Raw genomic sequence first — 17,589 nt, forward strand, 5'->3', positions numbered from 1 at the left:
ACTCCTGCATGTCTGAGCCATATTTTTATACTCCTCCCTGGTCATTTGTCCAAGCTTCCACTTCTTGTCAGCTTCTTTTTTGTGTTTAAGATCAGCAAGGATTTCGCTGTTAAGCCAAGCTGGTCGCCTGCCATATTCACTATTCTTTCTACACATCGAGAGGTTTGTTCCTGCAACCTCAATAAGGATTCTTTAAAATCCAGCCAGCTCTCTTGGACTCCTTTCCCCCTCATGTTGTTCTCCCAGGGGATCCTGCCCATCAGTTTCCTGAGGGAGTCAAAGTCTGCTTTTCTGAAGTCCAGGGTCCGTATTCTGCTGTTCTCCTTTCTTCCTTTTGTCAGGATCCTGAACTCGACCATCTCATGGTCAGTGCCTCCCACGTTCCCATCCACTTTTGCTTCCCCTACTAATTCTTCCCGGTTTGTGAGCAGCAGGTCAAGAAGAGCTCTGCCCCAGTTGGTTCCTCCAGCACTTGCACCAGAAAATTGTCCCCTACACTTTCCAAAAACTTCCTGGATTGTGTGTGCGCTGCTGTATTGCTCTCCCAGCAGATATTGAGGTGATTGAAGTCCCCCATGAGAACCAGGGCCTGTGATCTAGTAACTTCTGTTAGTTGCCTGAAGAAAGGCTTGTCCACCTCATCCCCCTGGTCTGGTGGTCTATAGCAGACTCCCACCTCTAATCAAGACAATTTACATGCTGAAGCCTGGCCAGTAAGACTGGCACAAAAAGTAGAAAAGCTTGGTAGGGGCTGTTTATTTGCAGGTGAGAGGATATAAAGGTCGAACGGGAGAAGTGGAGCTGAAATTACATAGTATAGCTTTTGAATACAATCCTGGATGAATTTGAGGACTGATTCTTGGGAATGTCACTTTGAGCGTGGGTATCTGGTATGATAACCCAGGCACATCAAAAGAACTCAAAGGTATAATAGGGCCATGAGAAGTAAAGACATGAGAAAACCCTGAAGAATTGTGAGGCTGCACAGTCAAAAGGTTCTGAGGGAAGAAAAGGGGAAGGTGCTTTCTAGACATGTAAGGCTGTACCTTACATGTACTACAACTGAACCAAGGTGGGTCTGTTTGGCTTAACTCTTAACACCGGCTATGTTATGCTTACTGCTTATTTTATTTTGAATCTGATTTATTTTAATTTCTGCCTTTAAAAATCCAAACTATAATTAGCCCATTTGAGTCCTAGGTAAAATGTCCTGAAGTCAAGTGGGGATACATCATTGAAGTGCAGACAGCATTCTGACCTTTTCTGAGAAGCAGTTTGGGAAAAAACAATACTTCTATCCCAGAGCATTCATTTGAGGCAGGCCCCTAAGAAGTGCTATCCAAACACCAGTTGTGATTACTTGGGGAATAAGGAAAGTCAGTGGATTATGACGAGTAGCAGGGAAAGTGATCTGAAGGTCAAATATTGTGTCACTGATACTCCACTTTAATGTAGTTTAATGTTTCTTTTGTAATAATTTGACATCTAACAGCAGGAGAAAACATAAAGATCTCTTACAGGCTTCTCAAAATTCTTGCTTATTCAGCTAGCTCCAGTCATTAGTTCTTTTACCATCCCACTGCTCTTCATAGATACACACTGATCAAACTGTTTACTAGCTATATATGTCTCCCACGCTGTTAAATATATATATGCTGCACCAGCCAACAAATACAGAAAACCCCCACCACCAACCTAAACATTCCAAATAGAGAATCTTAAGGTTATGTTGCCCATCTCCCTTCCTTCTCTCCCCCCCCCCACCAGTATTTCCTGCAAAGGCAATGGTACAGGAGGGGAATAAAAACCACTGCTTGTGTCCAGAATCTGTTGGGAGGAAGGTAAGCTGTGGCAACATGGATTTTTTGCCTAACCCATTAATTCCATGAAAGCTTATTCCTGTGAATAGGGTTCCATGGGCTTTGGGGCAGGAGGAATGAGTGGTAGAATGTGCAAGCGAGGTAGCTAGGAAAAATTTGTTCTTCATATTATCATTCTTCTGGAAATACTGAAAAGCTTCCACAAGATAATGCTATCACTGTCAAGATTTATTTATACCAGCTCTCTTCTACGTACCCTTGAAAACCACCTGACAGAATTTGGGACCTGTGAGGGAGGAGGGACAGCCATGCTGACTTGGATGGTGTGGTCTCTGGAGGTAATGAAGAGAGCCTGGGCTTCTAACCATGCCCCAGAATCTTCAGAGAAACATGGATCTTGAGAATCTGCAGGTTATTATTACAGTTATAACTCCAGCTGGCTCCCTGGGTGGCAAACTCTGCCCCTGGACTCATGCTGTGGCAAACTTGATGGCATCAAGGCTACAGAAATTTCAATTTAACTTTGGCCCCTTCTGCAGGCTTTCTATGGTATGTCATGTTCTGGAGCTTTGCTTCTTATCCTGCCAACCTTTAATTTTGTAATCTGGGCATGCAGATGAGAGGTGACAGATGCATATGTCATGCCTTCCCTCCAATTTTCCTTTGGGATAATATTCAAATTTATTTAGTATTCAAAATTTCAGTACTCTGCTTGCTTAGTACAATTGAGGAGAGAGGAATAGAGCTGTGAGAAGATTTTCAATGTTGGTATATCTGGTAAGTATTTCTCAGTATTTGCAAAATATATTGATTTTTGCAGTGACTTTTTCACTGAAGAGGTAGGTAGTTTTTGGAAGTGAGAATTGCTTTTGCTGCAGTACTGGCAGATATTCACTCTGGATCTAATTTGCAAATCCTTGTAAAAATATTCTAGAGGAGAAGAGACTTTGTGAATACTTCTGAAGCAAAAATTGGTTAGTCTCCTACAGCTGTAGTTAGGCAGATCACAGGAACATATGTCAGGATGTAGTTATCCTGTGGTTACATGCATACTGAGAAGCCAAAATAAAATGGTTTACATCAACCTTGCTAATGTAACTTTATGTAAAATTGTGAAATGTGGCCAATTCTTCAAGATTCATTTGCAATCCAGCATCTGGATTTTTATAGAAATGTAGTATTAAAGAAAAAAGGGCAAAACTGTTTCAAACCTATAGACTCTACCTTTGTAAAACCTGGGATGTCTTCCACTCAGATTCCTGGCCCTCAGAAAGGAATCCACCCCTTCCATAGGAGCTACTTCTTCTAGTTGCCTGGTTAACACTGATCTAACTAGTGTGGGTTCACCCTTTTGTTGAAATCTTTCACAGCATGTTTTTTCAATAAGTAATGCTTTCCGTTTTTAGGAGAGACTAGCAGCTGCACCCTGAAGGGAGCTATTTTGTCTCCTTTTATATTATAGATGCATATAATTGTAAAACTATAACAGCTGTTGGCCCCACCTCCTTTTCTTACAGCTGACTAAGTAGTCTTTGTTTCCATTACGTTTTTCCCTTTCGTATTCCATCAGGAATGGCACGTTTTCCTAGGCTCCTAGTAGTATATGACCATTACTCATAACATAGTCTCTAATTGATATGGACCGCCACAGTAATCCACATCTGTGCTATATAAAAGCTAGAGTACTGCAGTGCACTCTCTCTTAAAAGCACCCACAGAGCATTAGCTTTCTAACTTTTGCCCTTGTTTTGCTCTACCCTGTATCCATCTTCAGTTATTTTGTTGGTGACATTAAGCAGATATTGCTGCTTCCACTTCCATTGCAGGGCTGCCCTGCTAATGCTGGGTCAGCAGGGATCCTCCCTCTGTTTTTCTTTTATCTGGTTGAAAAGTTGAATTAGTGTTGACTCATGTGTGTCAAAGTGTTCATCTAGACTGTGTTTTGTGTAATGCCCTGGCTTTGCATCACTAATACAGAAGGCTAAATACAGTAAAAAGTTGCTCTGAAACATATGTGAACATTCAGTGTATGATTAATTTGGATCATACATTATAATCACCACCACAATCACAGTCTTCCTTTGATAACCTGGGTATTTTAAGAGTACTCACATAAATGGAAAATATTTACCAAATGTTACTGTTTTATTATGTTTAGGAAGCTTCACCAATAAATAAAGCTATTGGGTAGAAAATTCCAATTGCTCACACCCAAAACCCATATTTTGGCAGTTCTCTACTCTTTTTTGGTTTTCCATAACTACCATAATTATTTTCAATAGTAACTTCAGTTACTAACAAATTATTATTCCTGTCAGCTGCGGTGCCAGTTACAGGAAAGTCTTGCATTTAAATGAGGATTTAATTACTCTCTGCACGAAAACTTGTAGGTAGGAAATATAGATGGTTTTAGGGCAGATCCATGGTCCCCAGATTGTCCCCAGAGTGCAGAATTTCATCAGTGTTTCAATGCGGCAACATAAATGTCACAATTTCAGGTCTGGCAATGGACCCACTTCATCTGTCCCTTCGTCATCTGTATTGGTGGGAAGCAGAGAGATGCTGACCTAGTAAAGAAAACCTAATGTGACTGTTAAACGCTAACCAAACATGATCCACCTTGAAAATGTAAAAGCAGCAGTAAATGCAAAGCTGGGAGCAGTTGGAAGCCCTGCGTGAGAGTATAAAGCTACTGCACTACCCTGGGATCAAGAGAAGAATTTCTTGAGAAAAGTCTAAAGGAAACTGAAATATTACAGGTCCTTTTTCTAGGGTGACTGAGCATGTGGTGAAGAAGAATAAAAAAATTACAAGTTGAGTATGAAAAATCAAGCATGTACCTATCATACTAGGATTCTGATCCTCCCAAAGGGGGAAGGGAATGAGTTTGGGAAACCCTTCAGCTCGAAAAGAAAAATCCCACCAAAAGTAGACTACATGTGTCAGTAAACATCATGACCATTCTTCTGTTTTATCCCCTTACCTGTCGTCCCGTCCCGTCCCCCCCCCCCCCCATGCTCACTTTATTTTTACCCTTTCAAATGGTAAGCTCTTTAGGGCAAGAAATGTTGTCTTATGATTGTGGAAAGCACACAGCACATACTCTGTACTTCTCCATTATTTGTTCTACTCTCCTAAGTGGGAAGTCTGTTTGTCTCCAAGAGAGAGCTTACTGGGCTATCCTGCGGTACCTTTATTATTGAAAGTCTTGTGCAAAGATATGGGTCTTAAACTGGGCTCTAAGTGTGGCAAGGCTAAGGTTTGTCTTGATTTCTAATGGCCAAGAATCCTGTAGCTGAAGGCCTTCCATTGTGAATGCCCAGCCCCAAAGTGAGTGAACATGTCAGGATGAGTCGCAGTAAGAGGTGGTGACTGATAGGATCCTAAACCACTGAGTGCTTTAAGGAACAGAGCACAGACTTTGAAATTGGTCTGGAATTGGATAGGGAGACAGTGTAGAATATGAACCACCATTGAAATATACTTGTTGGTCTCTTATCGAGGAGGATGGCTAATGCGTGTGTTGACCCAATGACAACTTTTATCCATTCTGGTATACTCAGGGTGGATAAAAATTGATTTTAAAAAAGGATTCTTTTAAATTTTTAAATAGGGTGGTTGTTTTTTAGAATAAACCTATTTAAAATTAAATTTTAAATTGACAACCTATGTTAAAGCCTACGTGTGTGTGTGTGTGTGTATGTATGTATTGTTTGCCAGAATCTGGGAATGAGCGACAGGGGATGGATCACTTGATTACCTGTTCTGTTCATTCCCTCTGGGGCACCTGGCATTGGCTACTGTCGGAAGACAGGATACTGGGCCAGATGGACCTTTGGTCTGTCCCAGTATGGCCTTTCTTATGTTCTTATATTAAAATCATTTAAATTAAATATAAAAAAATATTAAGCAGTACATGTTTTGTTGCCTAGTTTCATCCAAAGCCAAACCACTGAACTGGTGAAGTCCACTGGCTAAGCACCTGGAATCAGAGTTGGTTGAAATGCGACACCAGCTTTTGACAGCAGTAGCCTCTTCTGCAGGTGCAGAGAGAGAATTTTTTCTTCATTTCAGTGTATTCGACTAGTTCAGTTCAATGACTAGTTCATTCAAAGTTAAGAAACTAATGGGAGTTGAAAAAGCAGGAAAGCTTGTTTTCTTCTTCCAGTCTGTGACTAAAATCTAGATGTGGGAGAATGAGATCTGCCAATCTAAAATCTTGAAGGACATGGTGACCAGAAACAAACAGTTAAATTCACTAATTATAGATAATACTTCCTTTGTTTAATAAATAAGTTTTAAATGCAAAACAGTTTTGATACATTTTTTTCTTGTCCAGTACATTTAGGTAGTTTTATTTAATAATAATAATAATTAATTTAAAAAGCTGTCTTCATGCATTTTTAATTGATTTGAATATCTATCCAAATAGAGAATTTGTGTCAAGATAAGTAAAAAAGAATTAATCCTCTAGTAAACAAGAAATAGCAGAAAGAATAGCAAATATGGCAAGCAACCAGCTTGGCTTAACAGTGCAATCTTCAGTGAGCTTAAACTCAAAAACGAAGCTTACAAGAAGTGGAAATTTGGACAGATGACTAGGGAGGAATATAAAAATATTGCTAGAGCATGCAGGGGTGTAGTGAGGAAGGCCAAGGCACAATTGAAGTTGCAGCTAGCAAGGGATGTGAAAGGTAACAAGAAGGGTTTCTACGGGTATGTTAGCAACAAGAATAAGGTGAGATAATGTGTGGGACCCTTACTGAATGGGGGAGGCAACACAGTGACAGATGATGTGGGAAAAGCTGAAGTACTCAATGCTTTTTTTGCCTCGGTCGTCACAGACAAGGGCAGCTCCCAGACTGCTGCACTGGGCAACACAGCATGGGGAGTAGGTGAGCAGCCCTCAGTGGTGAAAGAACAGGTTAAGGACTATTTAGAAAAGCTGGATATTCACAAGTCCATGGGTCCAGATCTAATGCATCCAAGGGTGCTGAGGGAGTTGGCTGATATGATTGCAGAGCCATTGGCCATTATCTCTGAAAATTCGTGGCAATCGGGAGAGGTCCCGGGCGATTTGAAAAAGGCAAATACAGTGCCCATATTTAAAAAAGAGAACCCGGGGAACTACAGACCGGTCAGCCTCACTTCAGTCCCCAGCAAAATCATGGAGCAGGTCCTCAAGGAATCCATTTTGAAGCACTTCAAGGAGAGGAAGGTGATCAGGAACAGTCAACATGGATTCACCAAGGGCAAGTCATGCCTCACCAATCTGATTGCCTTTATGATGAGATAACTGGCTCTGTGGATATGGGGAAAGTGGTGGACATGATATACCTTGACTTTAGCAAAGATTGTGATATGGTCTCCCACAGTGTTCTTGCCAGCAAGTTAAAAAAGTATGGATTGGATGAATGGACTATAAGGTGGATAGAAAGCTGGCTAGATTGTCAGGCTCAACGGGTAGTGATCGATGTCTAGTTGGCAGCCAGTATCAAGCGGAGTGCCCCAGGGGTCTGTCCCGGGGCCAGTTTTGTTCAACATCTTTATTAATGATCTGGATGATGGGATTAATTGCAAATTAGCAGATGACACTAAACTGGGGGGAGAGGTAGATAAAATGGAGGGTAGGGATAGTGTCCAGAGTGACCTAGACAAATTGGAGGATCGGGCCAAAAGAAATCTGATGGTTCAGGTTCAGCAAGGACAAGTGCAGAGTTGTGCACTTCGGAAGGAAGAATCCCATGCACCGCTACAGGTTGGGGACCGACTGGCTAGGCAGCAGTTCTGCAGAAAAGGACCTGGGAATTACAATGGACGAGAAGCTGGGGAACTAGTTGCCCTTGTTGCCAAGAAGGCCAACGGTATATTGGGCTGTATTAGTAGGAGCATTGCCAACGGATCGAGGGAAGTGAGTATTCCCCTCTATTTGGCACTAGTGAGGCCATACCTGGAGTATTGCGTCCAGTTTTGGTCCCCCCACTACAGAAGGGATGTGGACAAATTGGAGAGAGTCCAGTGGAGGGCAACGAAAACTATTAGGGGGTTAGGGCACATGACTTACGAGGAGAGGCTGAGGGAACTGGGGTTAGTCTGCAGAAGAGAAGAGTCGGGGGGTGGGATTTGATAGCAGCCTTCAGTTACCTGAAGGGGGGGGTTCTAAAGAGGTTGGAGCTAGGCTGTTCTCAGTGGTGGCAGATGACAGAACAAGAAGCAATGGTCTCAAGTTGCAGTGGGGAAGGTCTAGGTTGGATATTAGGAAACACTATTTCACTAGGTGGGTGGTGAAGCACTGGAATGGGTTACCTAGGGAGGTGGCGGAATCTCCATCCTTAGAGGTTTTTAAGGCCCGGCTTGACAAAGCCTTGGCTGGGATCATTTAGTTGGTGTTGGTCCTGCTTTGAGCAGGGGATTGGACTAGATGACCTCCTGAGGTCTCTTCCAACCCAAATATTCTATGATTCTAAATGCATCGCTCACCATTTTCTAACATAATGAAAAAAATTGAGACTTGTAAATTAAGCTATATATAAGGCCTCCTTGAATTGCAGGATGATCTTCAAATAATTGCAGCTGAGTTAGATACAAGATGTGGAAAATTGCAGAAAAGTAATAATGGACCTCTATTAATACTGGTAATTTGGAAAAGCCATAGTAGATCTTTATATCATTCCAACAAATTTTTCTTAAAGAAAAATCCTCAAGTACTATGTCATGCCTGCTAATTTTTTGGATAACCAGATATTTTGCTGCAACTATATTACATTCATTTAAAAAAAAAGTGACCAGTACAATATAAAATTCAGAAGATTAAAAGTCTTAACATATAAGTGCTGTAGAAATCGAGTCCAGTCATGTTAGCCTTTTATATTTTACAGGCACTGAATGTTAGTGTAGTACTAATTGCATGCTCAAAATATATGCAAAATTGTGGACTGTGCAAAGTAAGCTAATTAAAATAAAAATTGCAGAGGAAGCCTAATATTGCAGGATCTGTAATTTCAGCAATATTGCAAATCAAGTAGTGCCTTAGCTACATAGTTATTTAAATAAATGTGTATAGATATAGCATACCCTGCTGGTTAACAAAAAGAAGCACCAAAGGCTACATTTAGTTGCAAACCAAAATGTTTTAATCGTTATCAACCTTTCTTTACGAAAATAACAAAAAAGTACTAGACATATTAAAATCAATTATTCAAATCAAGGTTTCCTGATTGCTGATTTAAATCATGATTAACATCAGTGATTTATATCGCTTTAATTTAAATCAATCCACCCTGTGTACAATACTTTTCAGTAATCTAGACTGGATGTGGCAAATACTATGGATGGGTCTGTATCTTAAAGGAAAGGCGCTTGGCTCTCCTTTTGGCGTTTCTGGCTACTGCTGTCTGAACATCCATGAGCAGTTAAAGTTCAATATGGCTCCCAAGACTGCACTACTCTGATAATCCAAGGACCAATGCCCTCAGTATAGGCTGAAGTCATTGCTGTACCAGTTGTTTTTTTTTTTTTAAGTGCTTCCCACTAGCACTACCTCTGTTTGATTAGGAGCTAGCTGCTTTTCATCCAGTTACTTATTTCTCTCAGGCACTGGGATGGTAGGTTGTCTACCTTTGTTGTGAATGAAAGGGAGTTGGAGCTCATCTGCGTATTGTTGTCACTGAAGCCTTAACATTTTGTACTGGGGGAATACACACATCGAATAGGAGCAGGGGAAGATAAAGGCCTACAGACCTCCATGTGAGAGAGCTCCCTGGAAAGAGAAGCAGCTTTCCTACCCTTGGGTTTTGGAGAGCGTGGTCTGTTGGTTTATTAGCTTGTTTGTATTTTCTAAGATATGGCAAAGTTGTCTAGAGCCCTTTTGTTGTCTATAAATTGTATGAAATGGATGCAACTACCCATGCCAGGCTATGAAGGTGAGTCATCTGCACTTTGTGATCAACTCTCTCAAAAACCTTGGCTATATCTAGCAGAATTAGCATGACATTTGCCTACTGTCTCTGGCTTGTATGATCATCTGTCAACACATGAAAAGAGTGTAAGACATTGGTGGTGATCAGTGTTGCTTGAATAAACTAGCCACCACTACCTGCATAGGCTTCTCCTAGAAGAGGAGACAAGACAGTAACTGGTGAAATAGTTTCTGTGTACCTTTAATATGATTGTAATCTTTCACCTGACTAAACTTTACAGAAGTAATTCTCATCCCCTACTGACCACAGAACTGTCCCCCCATTTACACACTTGAATACTGTTTTCTTGGTTACTATTTTTATTTACAATATTTAATGGCTTTAATATTTTAGCACTATGATACTATGTTCTTTCTGGAGTTTATATTAATTTGCTTTTTACATGTTGCTGCTCTCATCTCATTATTGATGTTTGAAGTGATATTTAAGATTAGAAATTACCCAGATGCTAAAAAAACCCTAATTTTCTGTTTAGTAGTATAGGAGCTGTTACATCTATTTTTAAAACCACCCACCAAAGTTGTTAGGTTTTCTTCTGACTGAAGCTAGTAATAAATATCTGTTGGAACACCAAACCAAAACAAAAATCAGTCTTTTCCCTTCCCCTCTCCTGCAAAACTTTCTTGGTAATTTAGTCAGGAAGTAAAACAGAAGAGGTCTCTTGAAAAAGAATTCCTAATGTGGGGAAAGGGAGGGAAAGTAACTATTACCAAGAAGAAAATGAGAGGAAGTATAAATGAGTTTCATATATTGTCTGTTTTTAATGTACATGTCAGATGAAGTGTCCAAGGAAGGAAACTCATGTTGTTTTAATTATTTTTATGTTTATGTTGACATACAGTCCAAGTGGAGACAATATTCTGAGCTCTGTACAGGTTATAAACTAGGCAGGGTTCCTGATCCAAGTAGTCCACGGTGTAATGAAACTGACATAACATGAAGGTCGTGAAAACATTTTCAGAGGGGACAGACATTGGTCTGAGGAAATTATTATTTAAATATGAGAGATTTTGATAAGGCCCATGAAATATACAACTTTTTTTTTCACTATTCTATAAGATAGTGATCTATCAGAATTTGCTTAATATTTAATTGCTGTTATCTTTCAAAACAAAGTAAACCTGCAAGCTAGTAATAGGCAGATATAAAATAGATATATTTTTGTGTGACAGGCAGCAGGTTTAAAATACCTAGAGTTTGATTCTCCGCTATATCCAAGCTCTGCTCGGATGTAGTGGAGATAAGTGCTGCAGGGAGTGGTTGGGTGATTCCCTGATCCCCGGTCACCTGGCCCTACTATAAAGTAAAGCTGTAGGAGGGCTTGGCTCTGCTCTGCCCTCTCTCTGTACTACTCATGGTCTTCCTTTCCCTTGCAATGCCCCTAACACACCCTCTCCATCTGCTTTCACCAGCAATGGAAGGAGCAGCTGGCTCAAGAGGTGGCGGACATCCCTTCTGCCAGTAAGAGTTACCTAGGCACAAACTCTGACTGCAGACTTTAGAACACTGAAGAATCTAGTCTCCCTGAAACCACAGTTCAAATCCCAAAGATTCATCTCTTGGCCCTTACAAAGGGTGATAAGTTGAGTTACATGCACTTACTGTGTGGAGATCTTTGATTCCATAAAAGCTAATATCTTGTCTGCTTTGTGTGGATGTGAGGCCAAGGCTTTCAGCTGGGTGCCCATAATCCATATTCAGGCACTTAAATAAGTGGTTTGATTTTTCAAAAGTGCTGAGCACCCAGCAGCTCCTTTTTAAGTCAGTGAGGGCCACGAAATGCTTTGCACTTTTGAAATATTGGGCCATTTTTAAAGTACCTAAATATGGATTTAAGGGCCTAACTTAGGCTGCCAGTTTGTATACTAGTTTCCTGCTTGGCTGCCACCCTCCAAAGAACGAATGGCTGCTTTTCAGAAGTGTTTTCATCCCAAAATGCTTCACATACTGAGAAATAAAAGTGCAATAAAAATGTACATTATCATTTTTAAAGTTTATTTTATTTATTGGAGGATCAGATTGAAGAATTCAATAAAATTTAGTTTTCATTCCCTTTGTATCCACCTTTGAGATGTCACACAGATAAAGTCCCTTTTATCCCCTTAGCAAAGAAAATCCTCCTTCTTGCTCAGGTTAAACTGATTATGTGTCTACAGCAGGAATTTACACTGATCCCTAGTTAATTAAATAGGAATGAGATCATTTGGTTTCATTGTGAGGATAGTAAGGCTGTCTTCTCTGGTTTATCAGATGCAGCACCTCCTTGTTCCTTTGCTCCCACAATTGTTTCCATTCCTGGTTTTTAATCGCAACATACAATTATAGTTAAAACTAAAGCAGGCAGTAGATTAAAAGACTTGCGTAGGAAAAAACAGCTTTGCTTTGTGAATCTTTAAAACTTTTGAAAATAGTTTCTGGTTCATCGAAAACACGTGCCCTGAAAACAGTGGAAAGAAACTGACATGAATATGTTTCCTTGTAGGTCAAGTTTAGTTACATAAACCTGTAGACCTAAAAAAATTAAAACTCACTCACCCACTTTTATAAACGTTGGTAAGCTTTTTTTGCCCCTGAAAGTAATATTCACTCTCTTCTCCTGCCTCATTATGTTTTTGTTCACATTTGAGTATGTAACACTATCTTTCTGCAAGATTTTGTGAGGTTTTAGCTAATATTTGTAATATGCTTTGAAGATGCAAAGCATCACATAAAATGTTGAGTAGTAGTGTATGTAACTGAAGTTGTTAGTAGAATTTAGCATTATGTAGTGATTGTGATATCCCTGTGTTATGTAAATTTATTTAAAACAAACACATTATAAAATACTTGTCTTTAAAAATAATTTATTTTGCTTACCTGTAATTTCAGATAACGGAGGACAGACTTTGGGAGGTGGAAATAACTGGCCTCTAAGAGGAAGAAAGTGGACGCTCTGGGAAGGAGGAGTGAGAGGAGTAGGATTTGTTGCAAGTCCTTTACTGAAACAGAGGGGAGTAGAAAGTCATGAACTGATCCACATCTCTGACTGGCTGCCGACTCTAGTAAATCTTGCTGGGGGACATATAAACAGCACTAAGCCTCTGGATGGCTTTGATGTGTGGAAAACTATCAGGTAACTTGCATTTCAAATAACTGTCAGAATCCTGCTAAGATAAGACTTATATCAGCAAGAGCAACAGACCTGAAATTGGGAGAAACAGAGACATATATTTGATCCTAAATAATATTGAAAAAAAGTAACTTGCTAAATAAAAGGAGAGGTTTAAATCACATACACATTTTTCCTCTAGGAGGAGAACAGGAATGAAGAAAGCACCATAAATGAAAGATGCCAGTGATGTTACTTAATGCATCTCTGGAAGGTGTGCTCAGATACCATGATGACAGATGTAGCATGATAACCTGAATAGAATGGAAGAGAATAGATTAATTACACATTTTTAACAATGAGGGTGATTAACAATTAGAACAAACTACCAAGAGAAATGATGGATTCTCCACCCATTGGTGTCTTCAAATCAAGGCTGGTTGCCTTTCTGGACATTACATTTTAGTCATAGACAAGGTATTGATCTCAGCACAGGGGTAACTGGGTGAAATTTAATGGCCTGTGATATACAGGAGGTCAGACAGGATGATAGAATTGTCCCTTCTGCTCTTAAACTCTATGAATATAGAATTAGCTCTTGATAAAAGTTTATTCAGTTCTTTGTTCTTCCAAAGATATGATTCCTTGAGGTTTATCCTACCACACATGAGTTATGGAGCCCTCAGAATCTGAGTTTCTGCATGTATTAAAGGTCCTTAGCACTTTTTGCAAGAGTAGGGGTTTTCCTGGTGACCTTGGTCTAAATTCCTTTATTCCTCCCTTCTACACTTTCATGAAGCATGCTGTGTGCTAGCTAGCTGGCTAAATTCCATTCCATCCCTTCTTAGAAGTAGCTTCCTTTCAGTGATATTTGAATATAGTTTTGAGTCACTTAAGGACCATTCAAGATGCTAGCTATTTAAGAAGGTAAAATACTGCTACAGTTAAATCAGAGGCTGGACTTCGTAATTCCTACATACCAAACATTGCAGATTTAATGCTTTGTGTATGTTGTTGTTTATAATGCTTAAAGTTTTTGGTTCAACTAGTAATTTTGGTAAAAGCCTGTCCGTATTATGAGGGACTGTGTGTGGGTATTGTATTTCAATAACAGAAATTATAAAATAGAAACTATATGGATGTCTCCCCAACAAATTGAGATTGTTAAAACTAAAGCTGAGCTCCTTTTTCTTTTAACACCTCCCTACTTCCCACATTTTGCAACTTTAACAGCCTCCACTACTGAGATACAACATAGCCAGCTAACACACATTGAAACATGTTAGTTTGCACCTTGGTGGTGCTTTTCAGTCATTTTAAGCTAACATTCTAGAGCTAACATGACTGATAAATGCATCTCTTTTGCCCATCAAGACAAGGTCCTTTAGGTAGATTTGATACTGACGTCAGCACCTGGGGCACACTTGTTCATCTTCAGCATCTTTTTTGGTAAAAGTATAATTAATGCAACTGATCCTATTCTATTTCATATAGGTTCTTAAACTATAGTCATCAGTATGGTATCTGAGTGCATTCCAGTAGCGTGTTAAGCAATGTGATTACCATCTGTCACATGTGGTTCTATCTCTTTCCCTTTCCCCAGGGGAAAAATTGTGTGGGCAGCATAGGTTTTACGGTGGGGTTTTAAAACAAACCATTTTAAAACCTGACATTGTATGTCAGATGGCTAGGTCAAAAAAATGCACCTTGCACTTGGAGCAGAAGATGTGAAGGTTTATGATGGTCTTTAGTTTCTGTGAGTTTGCCAGTCTCAGATTGCCCCCCAAGAAGCTCTGCCATCTGCACAAGTGAGCATTAGCCTTACGGTTGAAGGTTTCATTGAGTCAAGAGTTCCGTTGTCTACCACGATTTTGATTCTGGAGCTTTAGGGAATCTTTTAGATATGCTGGCCCCAGGCCATAAAGGAGTTTAAGGATAAGGCCCAAGACCTTGCAGTTGACTAGATCATAGAATCATAGAATAACAGAGTTGGAAGGGACCTCTGGAGGCCATCTAGTCCAACCCCCTGCCCAGAGCAGGACCAATCCCAACTAAATCATCCCAGCCAGAGCTTTGTCAAGCCTGACCTTAAAAACTTCTAAGGAACGGGATTCCACCATTCCAGTGTTTCACCACCCTCCTAGTGAAAAAGTTTTTCCTAATATCCAACCTAAATCTCCCCCACTGCAACTTGAGACCATTACTCTTTGTCCTGTCATCTGCTATCACTGAGAATAGTCTAGATCCATCCTCTTTGGATCTACCTTTCAGGTAGTTAAAAGCAGCTATCAATCCCCCCTCATTCTTCTCTTCCGTAGACTAAACAATCCCAGTTCCCTCAGCCTCTCCTCATGTGTTCCAGACCCCTAATCATTTTTGTTGCCCTTCGCTGGACTCTCTCCAATTTCTCCACATCCTTCTTGTAGTGTGGGGCCCAAAACTGGACACAGTACTCCAGAAGAGGCCTCACCAATGTCGAATAGAGGGGAACGATCACATCCCTTGATCTGCTGGCAATGCCCCTACTTATACACCCCAAAATGCCATTGGCCTTCTTGGCAACAAGGGCACACTGTGGACTCATATCCAGCTTCTCGTCCACTGTCACCCCTAGGTCCTTCTCTGCAGAACTGCTGCCTAGCCATTCGGTCCCTAGTCTGTAGCGGTGCATTGGATTCTTCCGTCCTAAGTGCAGGACTCTGCACTTGTCCTTGTTGAACCTCATCAGGTTTCTTTTGGCCCAATCCTCCAATTTGTCTAGGTCCCTCTGTATCCTATCCCTACCCTCCAGCATATCTACCTCTCCTCCCAGTTTAGTGTCATCTGCAAACTTGCTGAGGGTGCAATCCACACCATCCTCTAGATCATTAATGAAGATATTGAACAAAACCAGTCCCAGGACCGACCCTTGGGGCACTCCGCTAGATACCGGCTGCCAACTAGACATGGAGCCATTGTATGATATGGTATGGGAAACCAGCGTAGAAAGCGCAGGACAGGTCTGATGTGCTCACAGTAGCCTGTGTTGCTGAGGAGATATGCTGCAGCATTCCGTACCCTCTGAAGTTTCCCAAGGGCTGATGGCTTCATGCCCAAGCGTACTGCATTGCTGTATTCCACACAAGGTGAAAAGGTGTAATTGAGGCCAGGTCATTGTCTACTAGAACAGGATGAGTCTGCTAGTCAGCCAGAGATAGTAGAAAGTGTGTGTTATATGCAAATGCTTCTATGTGAGAGCTCAGCATCAACAAGGAATCCAGGAGCATTCCTCAACTACAGTCTGGATGGCTCAGGTGTGTGTGTGTGTGTGTGTGTATCTTCAAATAAAGGAGACTGCACTGTGGTTGCAAACTCTTGAAAGTACTTTCCTCTTCCCATCAGTACTAGTGCTTCTCCCTTACTTGGGTTCAGCTTCAATCAGCTGTTCCCATCCCTGAGCTGATCTTGTCCAAATTCTGGGTTATCTTGGTATCATCTGCATATTGCTGGCATTTGAACCCATGTCACCTTACCAGTTCACATAGTCACTACCTGTAATGTTTAAAAGGACCTAAAGAGACCTGGTGACCCCAGATTACTTTAAATTTGCCAAGTTGGAGACCTCATTCCCAGTATGACTCTTCATAGAAGAAATTAATATAGTATCTGTGAATTGGTGACCTATGATAGAAATGGTTTCAGAGTAGCAGCCGTGTTAGTCTGTATCCGCAAAAAGAAAAGGAGAACTTGTGGCACTCCTTTTCTTTATGATAGAAGTGTTTAATTTCACATTTTCCTCAATGAATAGATCAAATTTCAGGATTGTAGCTCAAAAGATCAGTTGAATGTTGGATATCGGACAAAATGGACTTTAATGACATCTAATAGAAAGTTCAACTCTGTTGATTTTTAGTGCTCAGTGGCCTATAATGGATGAAAATAGCTAGAATCTTTTTTTTTTTAAGGTAATTTGGAAAATGGAAATTAAGTGCCAATCAGTTACTATATTACAAGTCAATGTGTGACAATACAGTATAGCAGGGGTTCTCCACCTTTTTCTTTCTGAGGCTCCCCAGTATGCTATAAAAACTCCATGTCCCACCTGTGCCACAACAACTGTTTTTCTGAATATAAAAGCCAGGGCCAGCATTAGGGGTAGCAAGCAGGGCAGTTGCCCAGGACCCCACACCACAGGGGGCCCAAAAAGCTCAGTTCCTTAGGCTTTGGCTTCAGCCTTGGGTGGCGGGGCTCAGGGCCCAGGGCTTCAGCCCCATGTGGTGGGGTTTCGCTTTCTGCCCTGGGCCTCAGCAAGTGGCTAATGCCAGCTCTGCTTGGTGGACCCTCTGAAACCTGCTCGCAGCCCCACAGAGGGCCCTGGGCCCCTGGTTGAGAACCACTGCAGTATAGTATGTTCTGTAGTAGCAGTTAATCTTAAAAAGTAAACATTCTTAATCTGTAGACTTTGTCTACAACTGCTTGTGACATAGGAAAGAAAAGAATTTAAAATCACATTCTTAAATACTAAAACTTATGTATGATCCCACAGACTAAATATTTGTTGGGAAAAGACTATCACAGCTAGTTGCACTGTGATACAAATTGAAGCTGAAGAAAATGATGTCTTAAGTCAAGCCTGTCCTAATATTTTTTCCAATATACATAAAAAAAAATTAAGGAAGTGTGAGGAAATATGATCCAGGGAAATACAATATGTGCAAAACAT

The 17,589-nt window shown here is 40.7% G+C and overlaps 1 protein-coding gene across 2 annotated transcripts in view; it reads left to right on the top strand.

Annotated features, from left to right (window-relative positions):
• The window catches only part of ARSB (arylsulfatase B), a 98,218-nt gene that overhangs the window by 40,472 nt on the left and 40,157 nt on the right, over window positions 1-17,589 (top strand). For both annotated transcript variants that reach the window (XM_074952674.1, XM_074952675.1), the window contains exon 5: window positions 12,668-12,911. In XM_074952674.1, the coding sequence (XP_074808775.1) occupies window positions 12,668-12,911 (244 nt within the window). The remainder of the gene's footprint in view (window positions 1-12,667; window positions 12,912-17,589) is intronic.

This window comes from Natator depressus, chromosome 5, assembly GCF_965152275.1.
Source record: "Natator depressus isolate rNatDep1 chromosome 5, rNatDep2.hap1, whole genome shotgun sequence".
NCBI lineage: Eukaryota > Metazoa > Chordata > Testudines > Cheloniidae > Natator > Natator depressus.